This window comes from Salvelinus fontinalis, chromosome 3 (genome assembly GCF_029448725.1).
Source record: "Salvelinus fontinalis isolate EN_2023a chromosome 3, ASM2944872v1, whole genome shotgun sequence".
In the NCBI taxonomy this organism is placed as follows: domain Eukaryota; kingdom Metazoa; phylum Chordata; class Actinopteri; order Salmoniformes; family Salmonidae; genus Salvelinus; species Salvelinus fontinalis.
In genome coordinates, this window is record NC_074667.1 from 12,116,886 (window position 1) to 12,139,790 (window position 22,905).

The window sequence follows — 22,905 nt, forward strand, 5'->3', positions numbered from 1 at the left end:
TTGATGTTTTGGCTCTGTACTCCAGCACTTTAGATTTGAAATTATACAATGACTGAGGTTAAATTAAAGACTGTCAGCTTTAATTTGAGGGTATTTCCATCCATTATTGTGGATGCTACCATGATTACAGAAAATCATGAATGAATCGTGAAAAATTGAGTGAAAAAGTTTGAGGCATCAACATCATACCCTCCCGAAAGATGCTATTCTCCCATTATTGGTAATGGTGAAAGGTCCGCATGTCTTGGGGTATGATCTTTGTTCCTCCAACTTTCTCACTCATCCTTCAGGATTATCTGTAATCATAGTAGCATCCACATTAATGTAGTGTTCAGAAACATATTCTATTCTTATTTACAAGAAAAGTGACTCCAAAATGACATTACATTAACATTTAATTCATTTAGCAGACATTCTTAACCAGAGCGACTTACAGTAGTGAGTGCATACATTTTCATACTATTTTGTACCGGTCCACCCAAGGGAATCGAAACCACAACTCTGGCATTGCAAGAACCATACTCTGAGCCACATGGGACATTATCACTCAATTCTATTGGGCACAAAATCATCTGAAACCAACAGAAACTGCATCCAACAAGTTTGTAGAGTCACAACCTTGATGTAGTCATTGCGTGCTAGGAATATGGGATCAAATACTAAACTTTAATACACATAAGTGGATTTGTCCAAATGCTTTTGGTTCCTTGAAATGGGTAGACCATGTACAAAAAAAGTGGTAATTTTTATATCGATGAAAATATCCTCAAATTAAAGCTGACGGATCATCTGCACTTTAACCTCATAGTCATTGTATCATTTCAAATCAAAAGTACAAAACAACGAAAATATTCAATGTCCAAATACTTTTGGACCTGACTGTATATATTGAAACAATATTTTCAAAAATAAGGAAGTTGTAAGCTTACAAAGCTGTCAAACCTTCAAATCTAAACAATGCATATAAATAAAAGGAATGATATTTTAAGGCTCTTGATTATTAAGTTAATAAATCAAATATAAACAATGATTAATAAAAAAAAATATTTACAGATCTATACAACATTCTACATTGACACAAATTCTTCATATCGGCAGCAACTACTGACAGACTCAACCTGCCCCAAACAAAAATAAATAATATTTTTTGATAGTTGCTGTGGTATGGTGATGCGGAAGCGCGTACAAATACAAAACCAGTTACGAGGCTAAACCCACATTAATATTCATCGTACACAAGACTACCGGGGAAAAAGCTTGCGAAAAGCCTTCGACAGCAGCTTACCGAACAACGTAGAGATGTTCTTACACGTACATCGATATCTCGATTTACAGAAGTGCCGCCTCGAAGTTAACTGGTTTTGCAAAAGACTGCAAGCAAACGCAGCACCCGGAAATCCAGCCAAACCGCAGCCAACCATTATTGCCAGTGTGAGCCAGCTTGTCGAAACATAAATTAAACACATGGAAATTTGTCTTTGTGAAGGGTAAATCACAACTTTTTGATTCAAAAATATGACAACAGTATCAACAACTTTGGAGCACCCCTCAGTTGACCTTCCAACAATGATAAACCGGTTGAAGTGGTCGGGCCAAGGTCGCCAAGCTGTGCGCTATACAATGAATTCCATTCGGTTTAAACTCTGCGTCGACTCCAAGTCTCTGTTATCCTGTTTGTTAGTCCAGTTGGGGTGTTTGCCGGCCGTGCTGAGTGGCTGTGGGCTCCGCTCCTCCCGGTCCACTAGAGTATACGGCGTCTGCCTGGGGAACCTAGCCTTCTGAAGCCTCTTCTCAGACTCCTCGTCATCCGAATGGTGACCACCCACGTCTGAGTTGTTTGTTCTAATTTTGGCGTTGATAAGAGAGTTCTTGTCCTCGTAGTGATAGTGGTTGGGGTGTTCTTTAACTGGGGGTAGGCCGTTGGTCGGACCGTGTTTATCGATGGGGTTCTTGATCTGGTTGAGCTGCTCACGCACGTTGTTGACTGCGTTGTTGGTGTCTTCGGCGGTCGTCGCCGGGGACGTCGACTGGGTGTTGACACCCGTGTGGGTGCTGGGCTTCCGGCGCCGCTTGAGGCACCAGATAAACGCAGAGGCCACAGCCAGGAGCCAGACGACGATGACTACGGACACCAGCAGGGGGACCAAGTAGTCTGCTGGAAGGAGAAAGGGAGGGAGGGAAAGCATCAGTTATCGAAGACTAGAACAAACAAGGGAGACTCGGATATCAAAAACTATACTCTAAGCAGAAGTTGACAGCAGCAGCAATGTGATATTCTCCCTCTTCCCATACATTTTCAACTGCAAAATTCCCCAAATCCTTCAACCAGAATTACTGGAAAACGTTCAGGAATTTTTCAAACCTAGGTACATCCCACCACTAGTGAAGATCAATGTCTTTGCAAAAACAATAAATGGCTGCTTGTGCTCTCACCATTGGGGTTGTGGCTCTGCCTCTGGACACAGACTTCAACGATGGCTGTGATGATAGTGCCGTTTCCGTTTCGCTTGCTGACCAGGTCTATGAATTTGTCCGTGATCTCCTTGATAGGGGCCTTGCCTCTTCTGGGGTCCTCCGTTGACTAAAAAATAAAAACTAATTGAGTTCCATGTTCTTCATACAAGTAAAATAACTACGTAGACTAACTTCCATATACCACATTGAAATAATAGTGAGTATACTGTGAGAAATAGGACAAATTAATCATAGGATAAGAGTGTACGCTAAATGACTAATGTTTCAAAACGGCCATTTGCTTGTTCTTGATAATCATGGAATTGAGGGCAAAATTTGAGCCAAAAAAGGTACTTACAATGGCTACATTGATCTCGTTGATGGCGGTGGCGGATGGCTCGCATGTCATGGACACTGAGTACTCCGACGAGAGGTTCCTCACCACATACAGACTCCTTAGCTCACCGCAGATGTGCTCAACAGTCAAGCCCTGCCACACACACAGAGAGGTCAAAAGGTTCAATGTATAAGTTCACAAGTATCAAAATCACAATTTATCCCAAACTGCATACTGCTCCTAGTCTTACCAAGGTATACGAAACATTGCCAAATGATGTGACAATGTTTTGCCATTGGTTAAATTGACTTCCTAGTTTAAGTTTGAATAAATGTTTCTATGATGTGGCTTGCACCAACTCACCTGTGGCATGGTGTCCTTGTTGAAGGTGAAGGTGACGTTGGCACAGTTGCTCTCGGGGTGGCACTTTGCATGGGGCGGGACACTGTGGGAGGCCGACCAGCACTCGCCCTGGCTTGGGCATGGCTTGACGAAACAGTGCTCGTCCCGGACGGGCACACACGTCTGACCAACTGGGCACTCGCCACCGCTGTGACTTTTACTGTGGACCCGGCAGGATTTGGGACCGCACCAGATCTGGAGGGAGACAGGAACGTGGTTAACTGTGGTCAGTGGTGGTGGTAATTTGTGGTCATTCATTGCATAGTTAGCTCACACCACAATGGGTATTTAATATGGTACAAAGAAAAAAAGCTTGTCATAAAACCTGTGGTTTCGTACCTTTGTACAGGTGACCTTCCCATTGTGGCACTGGCAGGTGTTGCAATCGTCATCCCATTTGGTCCCGTCCACAGCCACCAGACTGTTGACAACACAGGGTCTCCCAGTAACTGCAAAGCAAGAGGCGGCCATTTTAGTCTCTCAAGATTGAACCTGAAACATTTGCTATAGATGCCCAAAATCATAGATGTGTTTTATTCAGGTTGACCGTTTACACTTACATTGACTCTTGTTAAGACTTAGGTTATTGTTATGGTAATAAAGCTATTGTACCGTGCACTTATACATTGTTTATCTGATGTCCTGTTTATAGTTAGGTAAACAGCACAAGGAACAAAAATTCAGACCAAGTTTCTGACTAAAATATGTCATAGCAGAATGTATGGAAAATGTATTTAGTGAAGACAGTACTAGCCTAGGCTCCAAAGGAACACATGAAGGGTAGAGGTCTTACCTTCTTGGCATCTGGGGCCGGCCCTCGCTGGTGGACACAGGCAGCGGTAGCCGTTGATCTCGTCTATGCAGGTGGAGCCGAACGCGCAGGGCGACGACTGGCACTCGTTGATGTCTGAGGGGACAAGATTGGCAACTGTTATGTGTTGTACTATTCTATTTCTGTCACTTCCATCGGTCCATCTATCCTACTGACTAACAGACTGACTGATGTCTTGGAACCATTTTGCTTAGACTGATATTTCCCAGAGCCACAGACCAAACTATGCTAATTACAAACATATATTTTTTTATTTTACCTTTATTTATCTAGGCAAGTCAGTTAAGAACAAATTCTTATTTTCATTAAAGGCCTATGAACAGTGGGTTAACTGCCTTGTTCAGGGGCAGAACGACAGATATTTTACCTTGTCAGCTCAGGGATTCGATCTTGCACCCTTTCGGTTACTAGTCCAACACTAACCACTAGGCTACCTGCCACCCCAAACTATGCTAATCAACTATGCTAATTATACTACTTTGTAACTTCATTATTAAAAAACAAATACATACAAAACTATATCCTAGTTTCATCCCTAGTCCTTCGTGCTAGTTAACAGTTGGACTAACTCTGGGTCGTCACGTTATCATTGGGAATGAGTGCAGGTGATCAACTTCTCCATCTGAGCTCTCTTTAACTGGATCAAAGGGCTAACAGCAGCGTGAACTTATCTAGCCAACTTATAAGCCTCATCCTCCATTGTGTTGTCCTACAAGCATCACCAAATCCAAAAGACTTAAACCCGATTTAGCCCCGACTTAACTCTGACTTTTGTCACAGCTTAAGAATAGTGAGGGGGATGGGGGGGGGTGGGGGGGGGGTGCAAAGGGTTAATACTCACTAATCCTGCAGTCTGGTCCGGCGAATCCCGCAGCACACTCACACCGGTACCAGTTATCTCCATCCACACAGGTTCCACTGTTATAGCTGCAGAGAAAAGGATAGAGAGAGGAAAGAAATAGGTCAGGGGTCATAGCTCTTAACCAATAAGAATTGACTAAATGGGTGGGAAATATAATTCCATGTCTTAGAAAGTATCTAAATAAGCATCACTCAGAATTCCCTCTTAAATGATTTCACCACAAAAAATAGTTTCTTCAACAGATACATTTATATTATTCTTTTAAAAAATGGCGTTGGGTAGAGGAGGAAGTGGAACAAGGTAAAATGTCTGATTGTGAAGTCTTGAGCAAACAAGGTTACGTGAGTTGTTTGTGGCTCTTTGTCGACACGGAGTGTATATGCGAGTCTGTGTGTGTGTGTGTATTATCAGCAGCAGGACATTCCTGCGGGCAGATATGTTTACTGGGCCTAATTTGGCTTGGGATTGACTTACCAAGGGTGGGGATTGCAGTCGTTGGAATCTGTAAAATTTGAAATAAAAGAAAGTTGGGTTAGACACAGAGTGCATGTCACTTTGTGGCTAGCTGAGAGGCCACATAACATTAATCTAAGAAACAAAACAAAGTATATACGTTTTTCCTATAGTTAAGATTTAGCTTGTTACATTCATTACATAAAGGACGAAGGCCAAACTGTACTTATCTACTACGGCAGGTGCAAATGTAGTTCTAGTGAATATTACACTATCAAGTTATGAACACCTAATAGTGCACAAGACTACAATTCTCTACTAGAGATGTATTAGTGAGGACACACGGACACACACACTCTGGGGTCACTCACTTTGGTTGCAGGTCAGGCCCTCCCAGCCCTCTTTGCAGACGCAGGTGAAAGAGTCTCCACTGACTACACAGGTGCCTCCGTTCTCACAAGGGCTAGGCAGACAGCTGCTGTTCTTAGCTGGAGAAGCAAACACAACCTTTAGCCAACATGCTAGCTAGCTGGAAAATGCTACACAGGCAAACGTAACATTTGGCCATCCTGTTAGCCACCCAATGCTACATGAACAAACACAACCTTTAGCCTACCTGCTAACTAGCAAATGCTACATGGGCAAAATAAACCATTGGCCTAGTTTTGGACCAAAATCTAAACTAAGTGTTTTGTCAGACTATTTTTAGGAATGTAAATGGGGGCATTCCATTACTGTCAAATGTTGAGGGAAAACCAAATCATAGTGGTTGTGGTGAATGCTCAGTTGGAATAGCATTAGCTGCAATAATTTACATACCTATATTACAGGTGGCACCCTCCCATCCGGCGGCACACATGCATTTGAAGGTGTCCCCTTCATCGTAGCACGTTCCGCCATTGTTGCACGTAGCCTCGTCACACTGGCTCTCCCCTGGAAGCGAAAAATATTACATATTAGCAACTGTTCATAGTCAATGTCAGGAAACCATTAGGCCTTAAAACCTATTATTGCAGGTATGCGTGTTATTTATGCACATAAACACACCCTTTCGAACACGTACAAGCATGCTCACGCTTACATCCCACCCACACGCATACTTCACACCACAACACACTTCTCATGGCCGCCCCAGGGTGAAAAAATAAGAAAAAAAAGTGTGCGATACTGTAGTAAGGGGGGCTTACTTGAGTGACATGTCTTGCCCTTCCATCCGTTCTTACACTCACAGAAGAAGTCGTTCACCAGGTCTCGGCACGTGCCGCGGTTGCGACATGGGTTGGTGTTGCAGTCGTCAATGTCTGAGGAGACAAACATGAAATGACAAAACGAAAAAAATAATCAAATAACTGTTTGTTCGAGATCTTCAAGGCCATTTTAATCGTTGGGCGGGCTGCCTAAACCCCCCCCCCCGGGTTGCATAAGTCAAATTTTCAGGATGGAAAAACGCTTTAAGTGTAAAATTCAATGACTAAAACCAGATGTAAAGTATGTAGAAAATACATATATATTTTTTCATCTTTGTTAATTCTCAAAAAATCACCAAAATAAAAGCGAGACAGTCCGGGAGAATAGAAAATTCCCAAAAGAATGAACTTAGCAGTATTTTTTAAATTATGTTTGAGCAAAAGAACACGGCATTATCCATGGCAAAATGCATAGAATTCCAGGAAATTAGCTTTTAACTGCAAAAAAAAGAATCTCCGCTCCATGGAGAAATTTGTAAGTCGCTCTGGATAAGAGCGTCTGCTAAATGACTTAAATGTAAATGTAAATTTGTAGAATGGCAGAAAATTGGATTAAAAATGCCTCTACAGTAACAAGATGGGGACCTCTACAATTTTCTCTTAAATGTAGCCGCGCCGACGGCCAACCACGCTCACTGCCACCCCAACCCCTAATCCCCTTCTTGATCCAGAAAAGTTTCAATATGGGCCTAATGATCATCCATACCCCCAGTCACTTGAAGGCTTGAAACAGTTGGAAGAACATGGGTAGCACTTTCTGTATGTTGCCTATGCATTAGGAATGCAATATGGAAAAGTTATGGTTAGCCTACCAGGCGTTATAATGCTGATAACAAGTCTTCAATTTCAAGAAGCAAGTCATATAAAAAAGGTCAATGCACTGTTCCACCTGCATGTAATGCAAAAGCACATGTGTAGACTTGTGTACCACTGTATGAATACAAACAAAAGAACCATTCACTTTTTTGAACACTTTTACTACGTTGTGGGGTGATAGGCAACTAAATAACTTGTATATAACTTCAATAACAATGTATTAACCACCGGTGGTTCAAAGAAAAGTGACAGCCATTATTCATATAAAACAAATAGGACTGCATGACAGTATTGAGAAGAGAAATGTACTTACTGTCGTCACAGTTGGGTCCCTCCCAGCCCTCGGCACAGATGCACTGGTACAGGCTGACTTTGTCAATACACGTTCCCCCGTTCTGACACGGGCCACTTTCACAGTCATTTATATCTGAGAGAGTGAGTGAGAGAGAAAAAAAGAGAGCAAAAGTCTAAGAAAAATAAACAATATCTAGCCATGCAAATCAAGGTGTGCACCGTGAAATCCCTTCAAGGACTTGTTTACCATTTCCAATTATGTGAACAACTCGCACTGTTTCCACATTACACATCTAACAGAGGCCTTGCGGTGGTTTCCCTAGTGTCCCATTTATTTTGACTGTCATCTCCGGTCAAATAACCTTCCACCGAAAGCACTTCCCAAAACTCCTTCTGTCACCCAAAACCACAACAGAGAGCTTGGTGTTGGGTGTGTGCGTGGGAGAGACAAGGCCAGGCAAGAATAGGCAGACTTCCTGGCTTAAGAGAAAGAGAGTTAGGGGTGGGGAGGCATGTAGCCCCCTTCATTTAACAACTTCCCCACCCCCTGACAGGCTAGCGAACGCTGGGCAGGGTCATTAATCAAGGCCTGTGTCTGAGAGACAGCATAGGCCTTGCCTGGGGCCTCCATTAGATAACACAGTGACGGGCAGGGCCAGGGCTAACCCGCCTGACCTCTCTGGGCTACGGAGCCGGCGGCTAAAAACAGCCATCCATCAAACAGGGAGCTAATAATTATCATCAAGGGGGTCACCACTCTCCCCTGAAAGAACTGTTGGTGAGAACAAAGTCACCGGGTTTGGAAGGAGAGAGAGCACGCTTTCAACCCAAGGATGCATGTGTCGTGACAGAGATCTCATCAAGAAACAGGAACAATCGTTATAACGGGGAGGGAGATTCTTGTGGTGTACTTATGGTCGGAAAGGGCCCATCCCATCCTCTACCACCCCTGCAATAACATTCTTTCGCCGTTATCTGCCCTCTCCACTTCAACCTCACAATTCTGCCACATTTCCCCCTCTAGCCATGCCTCCATCACACCCCCACATTGACCCCTTAATTCACACATTAGCCATGCACCAGCTATCCAAGGCTCCATCCATCCACCTCCCTTGCCATCCTCCAGCCATTCATCTACCGTTCTTCACTCCTTGGTGGAACTGGGGGAAGTCACTTACTCTCATGGCAGTATGTCCCGGTGAATCCCTCCTGGCACTCGCAGCTGAACTGGCCCCCAGCCTGGCTCCGGCAGCGCCCGTGAGGCCCGCACACGTTGGACGAAATCAGACGCACGCCCCCAGGGGTGCTGTTGGATGCCACGGAAACCGTGCAGCTGTCAATCACTGAGGGAGAAAGAATGGGCGAGGTTAGGACAGTGTGCATATATGGCAATCACATAAATGTTGATATCCATTGTACAGAACTGACGTTACCACACATCGTATAAACCTTCAAACGCTTTGGGCGCCACAGCTTCCAATAAAATAAATATTCAACATGTGCCAAAGCCCATCCTAATTTCTTCAATCTGTGGTGTGTATAGATAAAAGTAGTTAAACTAAGTACAAGGGTATAAACCCTTATCAGACTGTCGTAATTACGCTCTGAAAAATGCGCGCATACACACGCCACAGAGTGAGAAAATTAAGGGGGTCTATTGAGTATTTAGCAGGAAGAACACACACAGAGCACTTCACAGTTTGCCAGATTTTTCTGGGGCGTTTTGGAGAGACGAACAAAGTCTAGTAGGGAGGCGAGGAACATTTTAAGAAGCAGAGGCCATTTGTCAGAAGCAGGAGAGCGGCGTGGGGGGTGTTCTTGAAGGGAGTGTCTTGTCAAAAAAAGTAGTCTGGCAGCAGTAGCGACTCGAAAACATGAAACCAAACCTTAACCCTTCCCATGGTAACGAGGCCCTGGGGGACCGGCGGAGAACGGGTTAGTGCCGTGCGGGCTTGCTAACCCTAGGTCTTCACACACACAATGGTGTGACACACACCCAGCACAATGGCCTTGAGTTAGAGGATTAGATTACAGACTCTGCAGGCTAAAAAGCCCCCCTCTCAGATTTACAATTGGCTATAAAAAAAAGCAAAGGGAGACAAGTGACCTCAAATGTTTGGGGTTAGCTTTCATTAGCATTAGCCAAGCTAGCCAAAACTGTCAGCACTGTAAAGACTGCACAAGGCTAAACCAAAATGCTAATATGAACCTTTGCATGGTGTGGTACGACAGTGGTCCTTCAAATGGGAACAGTTCTTGCCCTCGTAGTCTTCGGGACATTTGCAGAAGTAATCGGTAGCCAGGTTGAAACACTGTGCCCTGTTTTGACATGGGCTCGGCATGCAGTAGTCGATATCCAACTGAGAAGGCAAGAACAAAAACAAAGAATGGTTTAGACAAGCCATGTAAAGTCATACCTGCCATTTTACCTTTTCCATAATAACCCATTGTGGACTTCACCAAGGAAACCTGCTAAAGAACCATAAACAAACGCTTAGCGGTGGGCAGTTGGAGGAGGAGGTGGGAAAAGAGAAGACAGACTTATCCCAGACGGAAGGTTCACAAGTGTTAACAAGCGCGACAAAGCTCCAGTTTAGAGTTGCGAAGGGAAACGATCGCAGAGAGAAACACAGGTGCGATTATAGTGGGGGGAAGGAAAGGTAGCACAAAAAAGAAAGAAAATCAGAACGGGTGGAAAAAAATAGGAGGGAAACAATTGAAGAGGAGGATATCAATGAAAATATATCATGGTCCACGCAGAAGAGAGGGAGGCAGTCAAGGAAAGTTGGCCCTAACCACCGATCTAGGATCAGATTACCCCATCTCCAATCCTAACCTTTCCGAAATACGGTATCTGACCGTGGATCAGTGGTTTGAGGTGACTGCAACTTACTCTGGATTTACTCAAGATAAGTTGGCCCTAACCACATATCTAGGATCAGCTTATACTACCTCCAATTCTAACCATAAACCATTACAAGGATGGAGCAATATCTGCTCCTGGATCAGTGTTGTGGTTTAAGGTGACTTGGACCAACTCTGGGTGGGCTCTGGGCACAGTGAGGGGGGTGTGGTGCCAATCTCTGCTCACCTGACAGAAGTTGCCAGAGAAACCGGGCAGGCACAGGCACTGGAAGCCATTGACGTCGTCCTTGCAACGGCCGCCGTTCAAGCACGGGCCACTGGCGCACTCGTCTACGTCCTTCTCGCAGTGCTCGCCGTCGAAGCCCGACGGACAAACGCAACGGTACCCATTCACCATGTCCTAGGGAGGGGAGGAAAACAGAGAAGGGAAAAAAATAGAGAGAACAGGGTGTTGGGGGTGAGTGTGGGAGGTACGGAACAGGGCGGTGAGGAAAACAAGCCATTGTGAAAGGGTTGGAAAAGAATTAAGAAAGATTTATTTTTCCTGGCAGGGGACGAGAATGTTTATGGTAATCTGATCTATTGTAGTCATGAAGACATTCCGCCTATTCCCTCCCTCCCATTCTCCCCTCCTACACAAGCATTCATGTCTTTCTGCCCCTCTCTTTGTTAGCATTGCCCGAGCAACTCTGTCATGCCTGTGTTCTGAAAGCATGTCTCAGCAGTTTGCCATTTTTAATCCCGCCATAAAGGAAAAAAGGGGAGAAAGAGGGGAAGGCGAGAGAAAGAAGCCAAAAACAACTCCAATATGCCAGGAAGTATATGTATATCGACCAGGACCGGAATATTACGGAAAAATAAGAAAACATCTGTGTCCCTAATGGAACCCTACTCCCCATGATAGGGTTCTGGTCAAAATTTGTGCACTATATAGGGAATAAGATGCCATTTGGGAGAAACCCAATAAACATACCTTGCATTTTCCCCCATTTTGACACTGGTCCTGGCAGTCATTGATATCTGCGGAAACAATTTGTAACAATCAAATCAAATAAAAATGTATACAGTTTGAGCTGTGCTGAGGCGAGGCCTTGATAAGGCTTTCTTGTCAAGATTTCCGACAAGCTTCCTCAAGATAACCCTTGTTAGAGAACAGGTGGGGGGTGTGATTCATGCGGGCCCCAAGGACTGGGGCTTCACACAATTGTTTGAGCACCCATGTTATCTGCACGTTATCGTCTGCCCGGCTGTGCAAGCAGACAATGACTCGTGATTTTTTTTTCTTCTAAGTGTATTTTTTATATGCATTTCTTTTTCCTGTCGTCTATTTTCAGACTGACCATTCCAGAACTACTAGTCCGGGTTCAGAGAAACACCAGCCTCAGTCCTAGCCTCCATTCTCATGAACTCACTTCCCCAAAACTGGCCCTACAACAGTTGCTTAAAGTTGCTACTGGTACTTGACAGTGCCATTTCTTCATTTTAGAACAGGGGTGTGCAACTTTGGACTCTCGAGATTGAATGGCAGGGTGAGCAGGCTTTTGTTCTACCACAGGCACAAACACACTTCAACTAATCATGCTTTCAATTGCCAACCATGATTAGTTGATTAGCTGAATTACCCATGTTAGCGCTGTGCTGGAACAAAAGCCTGCATCCCCCGCTGCTCCCTGGAACCAGACTTGCCCACCCCTGCATTAGAACAAGTGACAGGCCTTTTCATTGAAAACACTCACTGGTGTCGCAGTTCTGGCCCATCCAACCGGGGAGGCACTCGCAGAAGTACCCTCCAATCAGGTTGCGGCAGGAGTTGGCATTCAGGCAGGGGTCGCCTTCGCACTCGTTGGCGTCTGAAATCCATAAAAACAAACAGGTCAGAAAGACACAGAAAAATAAACATTTCATTCCTGTTAAAGGGGAATGGGATGAGATTGCGAGGGGTCGGCAGCCATAGGAATAGATATTTGAATGGTTTCCCCCGTCACCCACCCATTGACTTGGGGATGCCTATTCTAGAAATTATATTTCTATGGTCTTTTCTGGTGGTCTGCTGTGGTTTGCATTCAAACCGCATCGGAGCCTGTCCCCATGGCAAAAGGCAATTGGGGACAAACACAAATATGCCGGGGGGTGAAGGGTAGTGGATCAAGGCAGCAGTGAAGAGTTACTGGCACCCATCTTCTTGCTCCTCACACTAAGAAGGGGTGAGGAAGAGGGAGAGGAGGCGTAAGAGAAGACAAGGGTGAGAAGGAGTGGGGGGGGGGGGGTAGTTAGAGAATTAAGGCAGAAGTGAATAGAGTTAGTGGCACCCATCCTCTCGCTCCTCATTCTAAGCCCTTTAAAAACACACTGCCATTCCTCAAAGGATGATCCCCGGCTTAGGAAACCCCACTTTATCCCTGCCCTGAGGATTCCCAAAAGCAGCCATGGAATGGAATGCCAAAGGAACTTTTCCCCATCCTGGCATGCCCGCTTCCAAATCTTCACACTAGAGCTCCATCAAAAGTCAAGGGTGGTATGATGAAGAGGAATTTGCACTGAGAAGCTTTTCTAAAGGTCAGTTTTGAGATTTCACCCCCTAATGGATAAGGTTCAGATTTGGAGAGTGTAAGCTGGTTCTAGATCTGTGCGCTAAGGACATCCTCTAAATTGTAGTAAGGTGGTTAGAAGTTGCCTTCAACCACAGATCTAGGAAACTAACTTTAACCATTAGAGAGAGGAGATATTTGACCCTGTATCAGTATATAATCTACCAACTCCGTAGTGGGTATAGAGATCAATACTCTCTCTATGGTAGTAGGTTATAGGATATATAAGTGGTAGTGGGATAGAGGACTAGGCTGTTGTGAGATAGAAGGTAAAGGTTTGTAGGATTTACGAGTACTCAGTCGTTTCTGTGTCAAAAGGGATACAATAGGAGTTGGGTTTTGTGGGATATAGGAGGTATACTTTTTTTTTTTTGGATAGAGGATGACAGCGAACTAGGTGGTTGTTAATAGAGCAGGTGCAGGGTTTTGTGTGATAGAGGTATATATATATTATTTTTAGAGGATGAATGAGAGCTCAGTGGTTGTATGATAGGGTGACCGTATGATAGAGGTGGAGCAGGGTGTTACGGGATAGAGGACTGACTGACCAATGAGGCAGGTCTTGCCGCTCCACTGGGCGGGACAGGTGCACTTGAAGCCGTTGACCTGGTCCTTGCAGGTGCCCCCGTGGCCACAGGGGTTGGGGAAACACTCGTCCACATCTGGAGGGAGGGAGGAAACAAGTGTGTTACGACTACACGTGGAATGACTAATCAGAAGTCCATGACTATGGCTAGGTCTCTAGCGCTTGAAAGGCTGATGGTGTCTTGATCACCCAAAATAATTAACTTTTTGGATTTTTATGTTCCCGCCGTCATTGACTTTTCCAAAATAAAGTCTATATAACACACTGTGGTTGTTAGAATCTTAACCCCTATTAATAATCACAAACAGAACTGGAGTTATAACCAGTTTTAGGAGGGTATGTCATATTATTTTGACTTTATTCTATTCCATAGGTTGTTGTGGATTCTTGGGATCAAATGGCACAGCTGTACACAGTGAAAGGAGGAACTTGCCGCTGGCCTGTCACTGTGGCCTGTCACTGTGGCCTGTCACACACAACATGCTTGACTTGGCTGCCATCAACACGCACGTGTTGTTTAAGCAGTGCATGAACCCCATGAGCAGGAGAGACTTCATCATGAGTCTAGCACACGGGCTACGTGAGAGACATGAGGGTCAAGGCAGCAGCAAAGATTCCACTAGAGGAATTGCACAAGCCAAGGAGAAACTGCCAGGTGGGCAGATGCGCTCGCAACAAAACCCACGAAACCCGTTTCAGCTGCAAGCGACTTGTTTGTGCCAAGTGGTGCAAGCAAGCGACGGAAATTTGTGATGACTGTTAGAACAAGGGATAACACCTAAATAAGATCCAACTGATGCCATTACGTGAAGATGAGAACCATACTGTGAGCACGAGCGAGGCCACAAATAATGTGTTCAATAACTGACAATGGACAATTTTTGACTGCCGTTGTAAAATCAACACATTCATTATAATGCCATTATTGCTTTTGTGCTGATTTTCACTACTTATCAAGCAGAAATGGCACTAATACTGATGTTTATGCAACTGATATTTTCTTTAATTGACCGCGTGTCTTGTTGGTTTGGCTATTTTGTTTTGTCTTCTCGTTATAAAAAGAAGCGGTACGGTGTTCTAATGCACATGCTTTTTGTTTCATAGTTTTAACAAAAGGCACTCTACAAATAAAATAGATTTTACACTTGAAATTCTGTTGTTTATTAAATATTTTTTTTATGTTACCTAAGACCTTCATAAACAGCAACCCAATGATTACTGTTCTGATAGCATATATTACATTTATTTGACTGTTAGAATTTTGACGTCCAAAATTGGTACGAAGGGTGGATCCAACGAGGCCAGGCTTTTCTAGTGCTAGAGGCCAGTGAATGTACAAGGGTAAACCCACTGAGTATAATATTGAAATAAAAATCACCTAAACCTCAGGTATTACATACTATAATGTATTACTTACTGATGCTGCAGTAGGGGCCACTCCAGCCAGGGGCACACTGGCACTCGAAGCCCTGACTGGTCTCCACACATCTCCCTCCGTTAAAACAGGGCTCCGACAGACAAGCATGCTCTGCTATGGACCGAGAGACAGAGCGAAACAGAACGAGACAGAGAGAGAGATAGTGGGTAAAAGGGAGAGGGGAAAGGTAAAGAACAGAGAAAGGTAGATGGAGCAGGTAGAGGAGAGAGAGGGAGAGAGAGAGTTAAACTCCTAAACTCAGTTCTCACACTGCAGGAGGGTGGGGTGGGTTTTCCCCTCGCTGCTGTCGGTTCCCAGCGGCTCTCTGGCCCAGCTAGGCTACAACCAGTGGAGTGGAAAGCCCCTTTGACCTCTCACTAACCAGCTCTGGACCACACCGCAAGACGAGGAGCGAGAGAGTGAGACAGACAAGGGAGGGAGAGATACGGAAAGATAAAGGAGAGTGCTGAGTGCAAGAGAAATAAACAGAACACGAGAAAGAATTACATTTCCTCACTGAGAAAAAGACAACCAGACAAAGAATAAAATACAGAGAAAGCGAGAGACAGAAAGACAGGGTCCATTCCCCCACTAGGCCTACGTTGTTAGAAAAAAAAACATCCCCTCTCCCACTTCACTCGCCCCCCAGGGCCCTAGCCCTATAGTCTTAGCATTAACTCTAGCCAGCTAGCAGGAAATCGTCTGTCATGGCACGCTGACCCGCAGAGCGACGCGCCATGACTTCCACCCGAACGCAAATCATTGTCCATCCCTCCGCGGGAGGACGAGAGAAGACAGGAGGGAAGAGAATAGCAAACTCACAAGTCACGACGGATTCCTCCGCTCAAATCAATTAGTGCTCTGCATTCTTTGGCAGGCAGACCAACCCGCATCACAAATGGCACCCTATTCACTATACAATGCACTACGTTTGACCAGAGCCCTATTGGCCCTGGTCAAAAGCAGTGCACTGAATAGGGTGCCATTTGGGACTACCCCCACGGGGGGAGGCGAGAGGGAGAAGACTGTTGATTGGTGTCAGCGGGCTAGGGGCAGGGGAGGAAGAGAGGGGGATAGAGGGAGGGAGAGGAGCACAGAAGGGGGGTTTTAATGTTGTTGGGTCTGGCTGGGAGAGAAAAAGAAAAGGAGAATTCAGGCTTGGTTGGAAGCTGGAATCCCCCTCTTCTTTCCCTCGTTCTCTCCCTCCTTTCTCCACTCCCTCCCTCCCTCGCTCTCAAGATGACCGGCGATAGTTTTCAAACACTCGCTACAGAGGTGGCAACTGTCCCAGACAAACACAGAGCGGGCGTGTTTGACTGCCAACGCCTACAGGGAGCTTCCTCCTCAATTAGCTGAGTCATGTCTCCATTGACCCCCATACAAAACAAGGGCCATCAAAATAATTACATATACAACTCATTCCTATGATCAAAACTCAAACTTTATAGAAACCAACCTTGATTCAAACTGACACATTTAAACAACTTGAAGATGTGAGGTAACGGTTAGATTTGTTGAAGGTAGAATACAATCCACCCTCATAGAAAGGTTAGCTCCGTTACAGGGTCTCCTCCCGTTCCCCTTGACGACGCCTTAATGAGGTCGTCACCTCCTGGCCGGAGTGACGCGGGAGACCGCCCTACGAACGGAACCTCCCTGGATGGGGTTAAGCACGGGACTGACCCCCCCCCCCAACCCTGAACTATAACCCCCTCGACTTCCCACCCCGTGACTCGGATCTCACCGACTGGTCTTGGGAAAACAAATACCTTTTTCTCTCAGTCTTCACCACAAAACAAAAAAGACAGTGTGAGACAGCAGAGAAACAGATTTTTTTTAAATGTATTATTATTATTATTATTTTTATTTATTTTTTAAATCTCCAGCGTAGTAGATCAGCTGCGCTTTGGGACAATAAAGGGACAATAAAGTTATTCTTATCCCATCTTGTTTTCTACTCCAATTTCACTCTCATAAGGATGAAACATTCAGTGGAACCAGACCCTAGACACTCCAAGAGACTTACACACACGTGTGTGTGTGTGTGTGTGTGTGTTTGTGTATACGCAAGTACACGCATGTGTGTGTGTCATGCAACTCACCTTTTTCGCAGTTGACACCAGAGTAGCCGTCAGGACAGGCACAGTGGTACTTGTCAGGTCCAGTGTTGCTGCAGGTCCCCATGTTCAGACAGGGCTGGAGCGTACCACAAGTGTTCAGGTCTGGAAGACAGTGAGGGAAAAGTGTGAGTGTGCGTTGGTGAGAGCACCAGTTATCAGCTGCATATCTACAAACCAGGGGGGGTATACTACAAAGCAGGATCAATGAGTTAACTTACTAACTTGCCCAAATAAGCTAGAAATTGGCATGTTGTGATTGAAACAACCAAAAACATTAGTTTAGCTTTCTTAATGAACCAGAAAATTAGTAGGCCTATTTCTGGTTGTTTACAAAGTTAGCTGGCCAACTCAATGATCACGCTTTGTAGTATACCTCTCTGGTGTGCGTTTGCTATTCTTGCACGTGTATGCTTACCTTTGTCGCAGAGCTGGCCGCCAAAGTTTGTGTCACAGAGGCACTGCCACGGTTCCACGCAGGTTCCGTGCACACAGCCCGGGTGAGGGATGCACTTGTCACAGTACTCGCCCTGCCAGCCGTACAGACACCTGCAGGACACACGCGCACACACTCGATAAGTACTCAATGACCGGGACGACCGATCTTAACAAAAAAATACATATATTCAGTTCTCAACACTATCCCGCTTAAAAACACAGACAATGTATCACAATCTTTTAACACACACAGGAATGGGTTGGGCAGGGCTAAGGCTGCTCCTTGAGTAAGTAAAAATTATTGTCTGGACAGTGAACTAGCAGGGGTAAGCTTCTCAATGAGTCATAACAGAGCGAATCAAATATACACACACACCCCCACTCCTTAAAATTCATCCCTGGTATCCATGCCCAGCCCACCCTTGCTTGAGGCAATGGATAATTATCCCAGCTACCCAATATATACCTCCTACCTAATTCAAGCCTTCTGAAAGGCTTGAATAAGAGCTGCTAAATCTAGCAAAAATGGAGGACATGTGAAACCCTCGAAATTACCCATTTCACTCCAGCCTTCCTGAAGAATCAGACGTGTGTTCAAGTTCAGTTAAAGCCCTAGAAGCTTCTCCAGAATCTCCACAACATGCTAATGTCTCCTAGTGCCGCTTGCGATCGTTTCTTGGCTGCGAGACTAAAAAGGCTCACGCGACATCAAAGCGTGGCGGCTGAAGAAAGGTGAAAGAGGGTGGGAGCGGGGAAACAGACAGGTGAAAGAAAGAGAAAAAAAAATCCTTTGAATTTGACAGAGGTCTTCGAGACCAGATTCCACCGCCGCCATTAAGCTCTCACCACTCTGGGGGGCCCCCGGCAGACGTGCGCAAAGGGGGTCGAGAGGGGTCGCGATAATCTCCAACCACCCCACATACACTCCCTTCCCAAAACACGCAAAGGTTCGGGCCCTTCACAGCTCTGGATAATGGGAGGGGGATTCATTGGGTTGTGTTTATTAGGGCACGCAATGTAAAACTTTTTAAAACAGTCACTTCCTGCTTTAGTCTGTTTTCTTCTGTTTGGTGCCTAATGAACACATCACGATCAAGGGTTGTGACTGATTGCCACATATAGCATCGTGTAGAACGTATAGTGTTATCTAACGAAGACACTGCCAAAAATTACTTCTCCATTGAGTCCGGTGCCAATCCAAAGTGTGCAGAACGCATGTTGTTGGGAATTCCCCCCAATAATAATGGTGTTATTTCCATGTGGTACAAGCATGTTGCTGTGACAACAAGTCTGGCACTTTCCAGTGAGCGTTTTACTAACTTAGGTTTGCTGAAAAAAATGTTTAAAAAAAATAGGTGCTTACTTGCAATCGCCGGGCAATTTACAGGAACCATGTTCAGTGCTGCAGCCTTGCCTGCAAATAGCTGAGAGAGAGAAAGAAAATGAGGGAGAAGTAAAGGAGAAAGTAAAGGAGTAAAGGAGAAAGAGAGAGAGAAAGTCCAAGTGGGGTGACAGTGAGAGTCAGCAAGAAATTCACAGGGGGGGAAAAAGTAAGAGTGACGAGAGAGAGAGAGAAAACACAGAGTCAGCATGATGATGTCAGACAGCCCCCCCTCCCCTATCTCATCTCCAAACTCGTGGGAATGTCCTAAGCTCCAACCGGGGCAGTAATCCTACAAAATCCAAGACTTATCCCAGAGCTCTGCCAACGCTCCCCGCGAGGATACTAGGGCCTACGGGGTGCGCTGGTGCGTTGCAAACAGCCCAAATTCCAAACGGCAACGCTAACTATTTGTACAAGCCTGCCGGGCCGGCCGTGGCCAAAATCTGCTGCGTTAAGACAATATGCCCTGGTGTCAATGGGTGAAGAAGCCAGCTTGACCCCACCCCTAAATGATATCATTTAGTCTAGTGTTCATTCTCTCTCTGGTCAGATTCACCTCAACACAATTGCAGTCCATTGTCACTTTAGCTAGTTTTGGACTTCCCTTCCTTGCCTTAATGATGGCATGCTAACAGAAAGGCACTAAAGCACAACTTGCCCTTAAAAAGGCCCAGTTATTTATAGAACATTTTGATCATTTAAATTATATATTCCAATTGATTCTTGATGAATGTCACTTATCAATGCCTTTTGAGCTTTGTTCAACTGTATGACCTCGTGGGGGGAAAAAAAAAAATGACCTTAGCGTTTGGCTTCATGTTCCTGTAAAATGACAGACAACTACTTTGGTTAAACCCCACTCTTACCAGTGCTGCATTCCAGTCCGGACCACCCTTCGAGGCAGGTCTTGTTGCCGTTGTGGTCGCAGTTGTAGTGGCCAAAAAAGTCGTCGCGCGGACGGCAGAACTTGTTGCAGCCGAAACCGTAGTAATGCTCATCGCAGCTCACCCGGATCTGATACTCGAACTGGCCCACCGGCCCGTTGTGCTTCAGGCTCTGCCACTGGCGGCTGGGGTTGATCATGCCCGACTGAACGGCCTTCTCGATCATCTCGCCTCCCCCACCTGATGGAGGGAAATGGATTAGGGAGAGAGAGAGAGAGGAGTCAGAGGGACTGGTAGGAAACACATGGGCATAAGGGTGAGGGGGAGGCAAAGACATAAACGCAGTCATACAGACAGACACAATATATACACAGAAGTAAACACATGAGGATGCCCATTCAGCAAGACCAAGCGTCTTGCTCTGGGACATTTCTCAGTCTTTCCTAGTACAGGGTCTCCAAATATCAGTGGGTAAATGCCCAAACATGAATTGCCATCCAAATCTACTGCTGCCAACAGACATAAGAAGTGATGCACCCTTCTGTCCCTGCCCACGTCGCCACCCTCTGCTACCCTTGCACCCAAACAAACTCGACCTCACCGGGGTCACCGCGCGAGGGAGAGAGGACGCCATCCCTACCCATACCAGCGCAGCCATGTCACACTGTGTTAGGGCAGTCGCTGCCTCCTAATCCTATTTTCCATGAAGAAATCCTCTGGTGTTCTAGAAATACAGAAAGGCAGTAACGCAAACCAACGCAATTTTTTAATATAATTTTTTAAATAAAATGTCCAAAATAGTCTGCCCACTTAAATTCCGTTCAGCCTCTGCGAGCTTTGACAAGGGGGCACGAAAACGAACAGAAACGTAAGCGTCGGGGTTTGTTTACTCCTCTTTTCTTGGAGGGAAAGCTGCTTCGTTACGGCAGTGTTAGTTGTAGTGGCGGGCCGTAGTAGTAATATTCCAGGCCGTTCTAGAATCCTGAGCTCCAATGTGGTATTTCGCCGGTGGAGTGCAAAGTGTGGTCGGGGTGAGGTGACACCCTCTCACTACCTGAGGCCCGGAATAGTTTGACGGCGAGGGGGTTGTGGTTTGGCAAAATAATGGACAAAATTAACCCAGGGTCCTCAAACCAAATATATATATTAAAAAAACAACGACCTGGAAGCCAACTGTGACCCACCATATCAAACAGGAAATTCCTAGACGGTTGACGGTGTGAGAAATAGAGCTAACGTAGAATATTTTTTAAATATAGCCAACCTCAAGAAAACCGTACTGGACCATCCTGGAGATTTGATCAAACATTTAAACCTCTCAGTTTCGTGGTGAATACTGCTCGGGGCAATGAGTCAAGTCGGCAACGACATGATAGTTACCTCGGTAACTTGTAATTTAAGCTTACGTAAGCACAATTTAGAGACACCAACTCTAGACTAAGGTTAGCCGTAGCAGTGTATTTGGCTAGCATTAACATCACTACTGTGATAGGCTTTTAATGAGTCTGCTTATTGGAGGGCTAACTGGCCCCGTGCCCAGGGCACGTAGCTTGTTGACGCTGAGTGAGACGGTCAATATTTGGCCTGTCCTCGTTTGGCCCTCTTCCTTGGCAGACGTTTTCATTGATCTAGCTGTCTTGTTGTGTGTGCTTGTCGGTGGGAGGGCTTTCGAAAAATAAAGTCTTCAACCTCACACTAACCTTTTCGCATTTGGCCTTTATTGGCCCGAATGCGATGCTTAGTTTCATGCTCGATGTAGACTTGGCTGTGGTGAAACAACTACCCTCCCCTCCTTCTGGGCCAAAGCACACCTGGACAGGGGTCAGCGTACCCTGGGGCCGAATTAACACGGGAACTATAATGGTTCCCTGAGGAATGCCAAATGCAACACAGCCATAACTCCCACTGACTGCCTAACGGTCGGGCTGAAAACAAACAGCGCTTAAATCTGTAGTGTGATCTCCCTCCATCTCCTCCTCACTCACTCCCTTACCAGTCTATACTACCGTCACTGTTTTCTGAATGAGACTATTGCGTACCATTACAATTGAGAGCCATTTCGATAGTAAGGGAGTTCGAGAGACAGAGGGAATGACTCATGCTTGATAGTTATGCCTGATAGTTCGGCCCAATGTTGGTCAGTAATGCCAACCAATGGCTTTTCAAATGAGGGGGGGGGTGCACCTGCCATCAGTCATAAAGCCTTTAAAAACATTTTTATAAGCACAAGTATAATTTCCCTACCCCATAAATGTCCCTTACCAATATATTAAGCCCCCCGCCCAACACACACATCTGCCCCTTTACACACACGCAAGTAACCGCATTACAGGTTCCTTATTTTGTCCTGGGACCACCACTTCCAGGTCACGGGGTCGTGTTGCTTTTGTAATTCGAAACCAAATGGAGCAGAGAGAGTGAGAGATGTAACATAATGGTGGGGGGATAATACTCACTGCCCGTAGAAGAGGCGTTGTTGAAGTCCAAGGCCTCCACGATCAATGTATAGGACCTCTGGAGAGAGATAAGATTGATAAGATAGAGAGAGGTGTCAGGTCAAACAAGTCACAGCTGCGTTAACTCCTTCACCACTGGCTGATACAAGTTTACTTTTAGATTCCTTTCTGCATAGTTCCTGCTAACAGGGTTGGCTGTAGGCTACTTCTTATTTAGCCTGCTGTTTGAATGGACATAGCATATTAGCAGAAATATAAACAGTTGGGGGAGAGATAGTCCCATTTGAGGTAATAACTGTTCTTATGAGGTAATAACTGTTCTTAGATCTGGTATAACGTTAACACAGTGTGTACCTTTATCAATACAAAAATTTTTTTTATAGGCACACAGTCACAGGGAACAGTGTAAATACAGACAAACTCCTTCCCATTCGTGAACGCACACACACACACGAGAGCCGCAAGTGAGTGGG

General features: G+C 45.4%; 1 protein-coding gene across 3 annotated transcripts in view; it reads right to left on the reverse strand.

The window, feature by feature from the left end:
- Window positions 1-377: 377 nt before the first annotated feature.
- LOC129839009 (protein jagged-1b-like) overlaps window positions 378-22,905 on the reverse strand; it is a 29,193-nt gene continuing 6,665 nt past the window's right edge. The window contains exons 3-26 of one of the 3 annotated variants that reach the window (XM_055906285.1): window positions 22,433-22,490; window positions 19,959-20,216; window positions 19,072-19,132; window positions 17,689-17,819; window positions 17,256-17,375; window positions 15,154-15,264; window positions 13,699-13,812; window positions 12,299-12,412; window positions 11,536-11,582; window positions 10,789-10,962; window positions 9,907-10,057; window positions 8,876-9,040; window positions 7,717-7,830; window positions 6,528-6,641; window positions 6,160-6,273; window positions 5,712-5,828; window positions 5,362-5,389; window positions 4,867-4,952; window positions 3,987-4,100; window positions 3,533-3,642; window positions 3,155-3,388; window positions 2,813-2,944; window positions 2,434-2,581; window positions 378-2,155 (exon numbers count right to left, since the gene is read on the reverse strand). In XM_055906285.1, coding sequence (XP_055762260.1) covers window positions 1,614-2,155; window positions 2,434-2,581; window positions 2,813-2,944; window positions 3,155-3,388; window positions 3,533-3,642; window positions 3,987-4,100; window positions 4,867-4,952; window positions 5,362-5,389; window positions 5,712-5,828; window positions 6,160-6,273; window positions 6,528-6,641; window positions 7,717-7,830; window positions 8,876-9,040; window positions 9,907-10,057; window positions 10,789-10,962; window positions 11,536-11,582; window positions 12,299-12,412; window positions 13,699-13,812; window positions 15,154-15,264; window positions 17,256-17,375; window positions 17,689-17,819; window positions 19,072-19,132; window positions 19,959-20,216; window positions 22,433-22,490 — 3,357 coding nt within the window. In that variant the 3' untranslated portion in view covers window positions 378-1,613. Of the gene's footprint in view, window positions 2,156-2,433; window positions 2,582-2,812; window positions 2,945-3,154; window positions 3,389-3,532; window positions 3,643-3,986; window positions 4,101-4,866; window positions 4,953-5,361; window positions 5,390-5,711; window positions 5,829-6,159; window positions 6,274-6,527; window positions 6,642-7,716; window positions 7,831-8,875; window positions 9,041-9,906; window positions 10,058-10,788; window positions 10,963-11,535; window positions 11,583-12,298; window positions 12,413-13,698; window positions 13,813-15,153; window positions 15,268-17,255; window positions 17,376-17,688; window positions 17,820-19,071; window positions 19,133-19,958; window positions 20,217-22,432; window positions 22,491-22,905 lie in introns of all 3 variants that reach the window. The other 2 variants (XM_055906283.1, XM_055906280.1) reach the window with 2 other exon arrangements.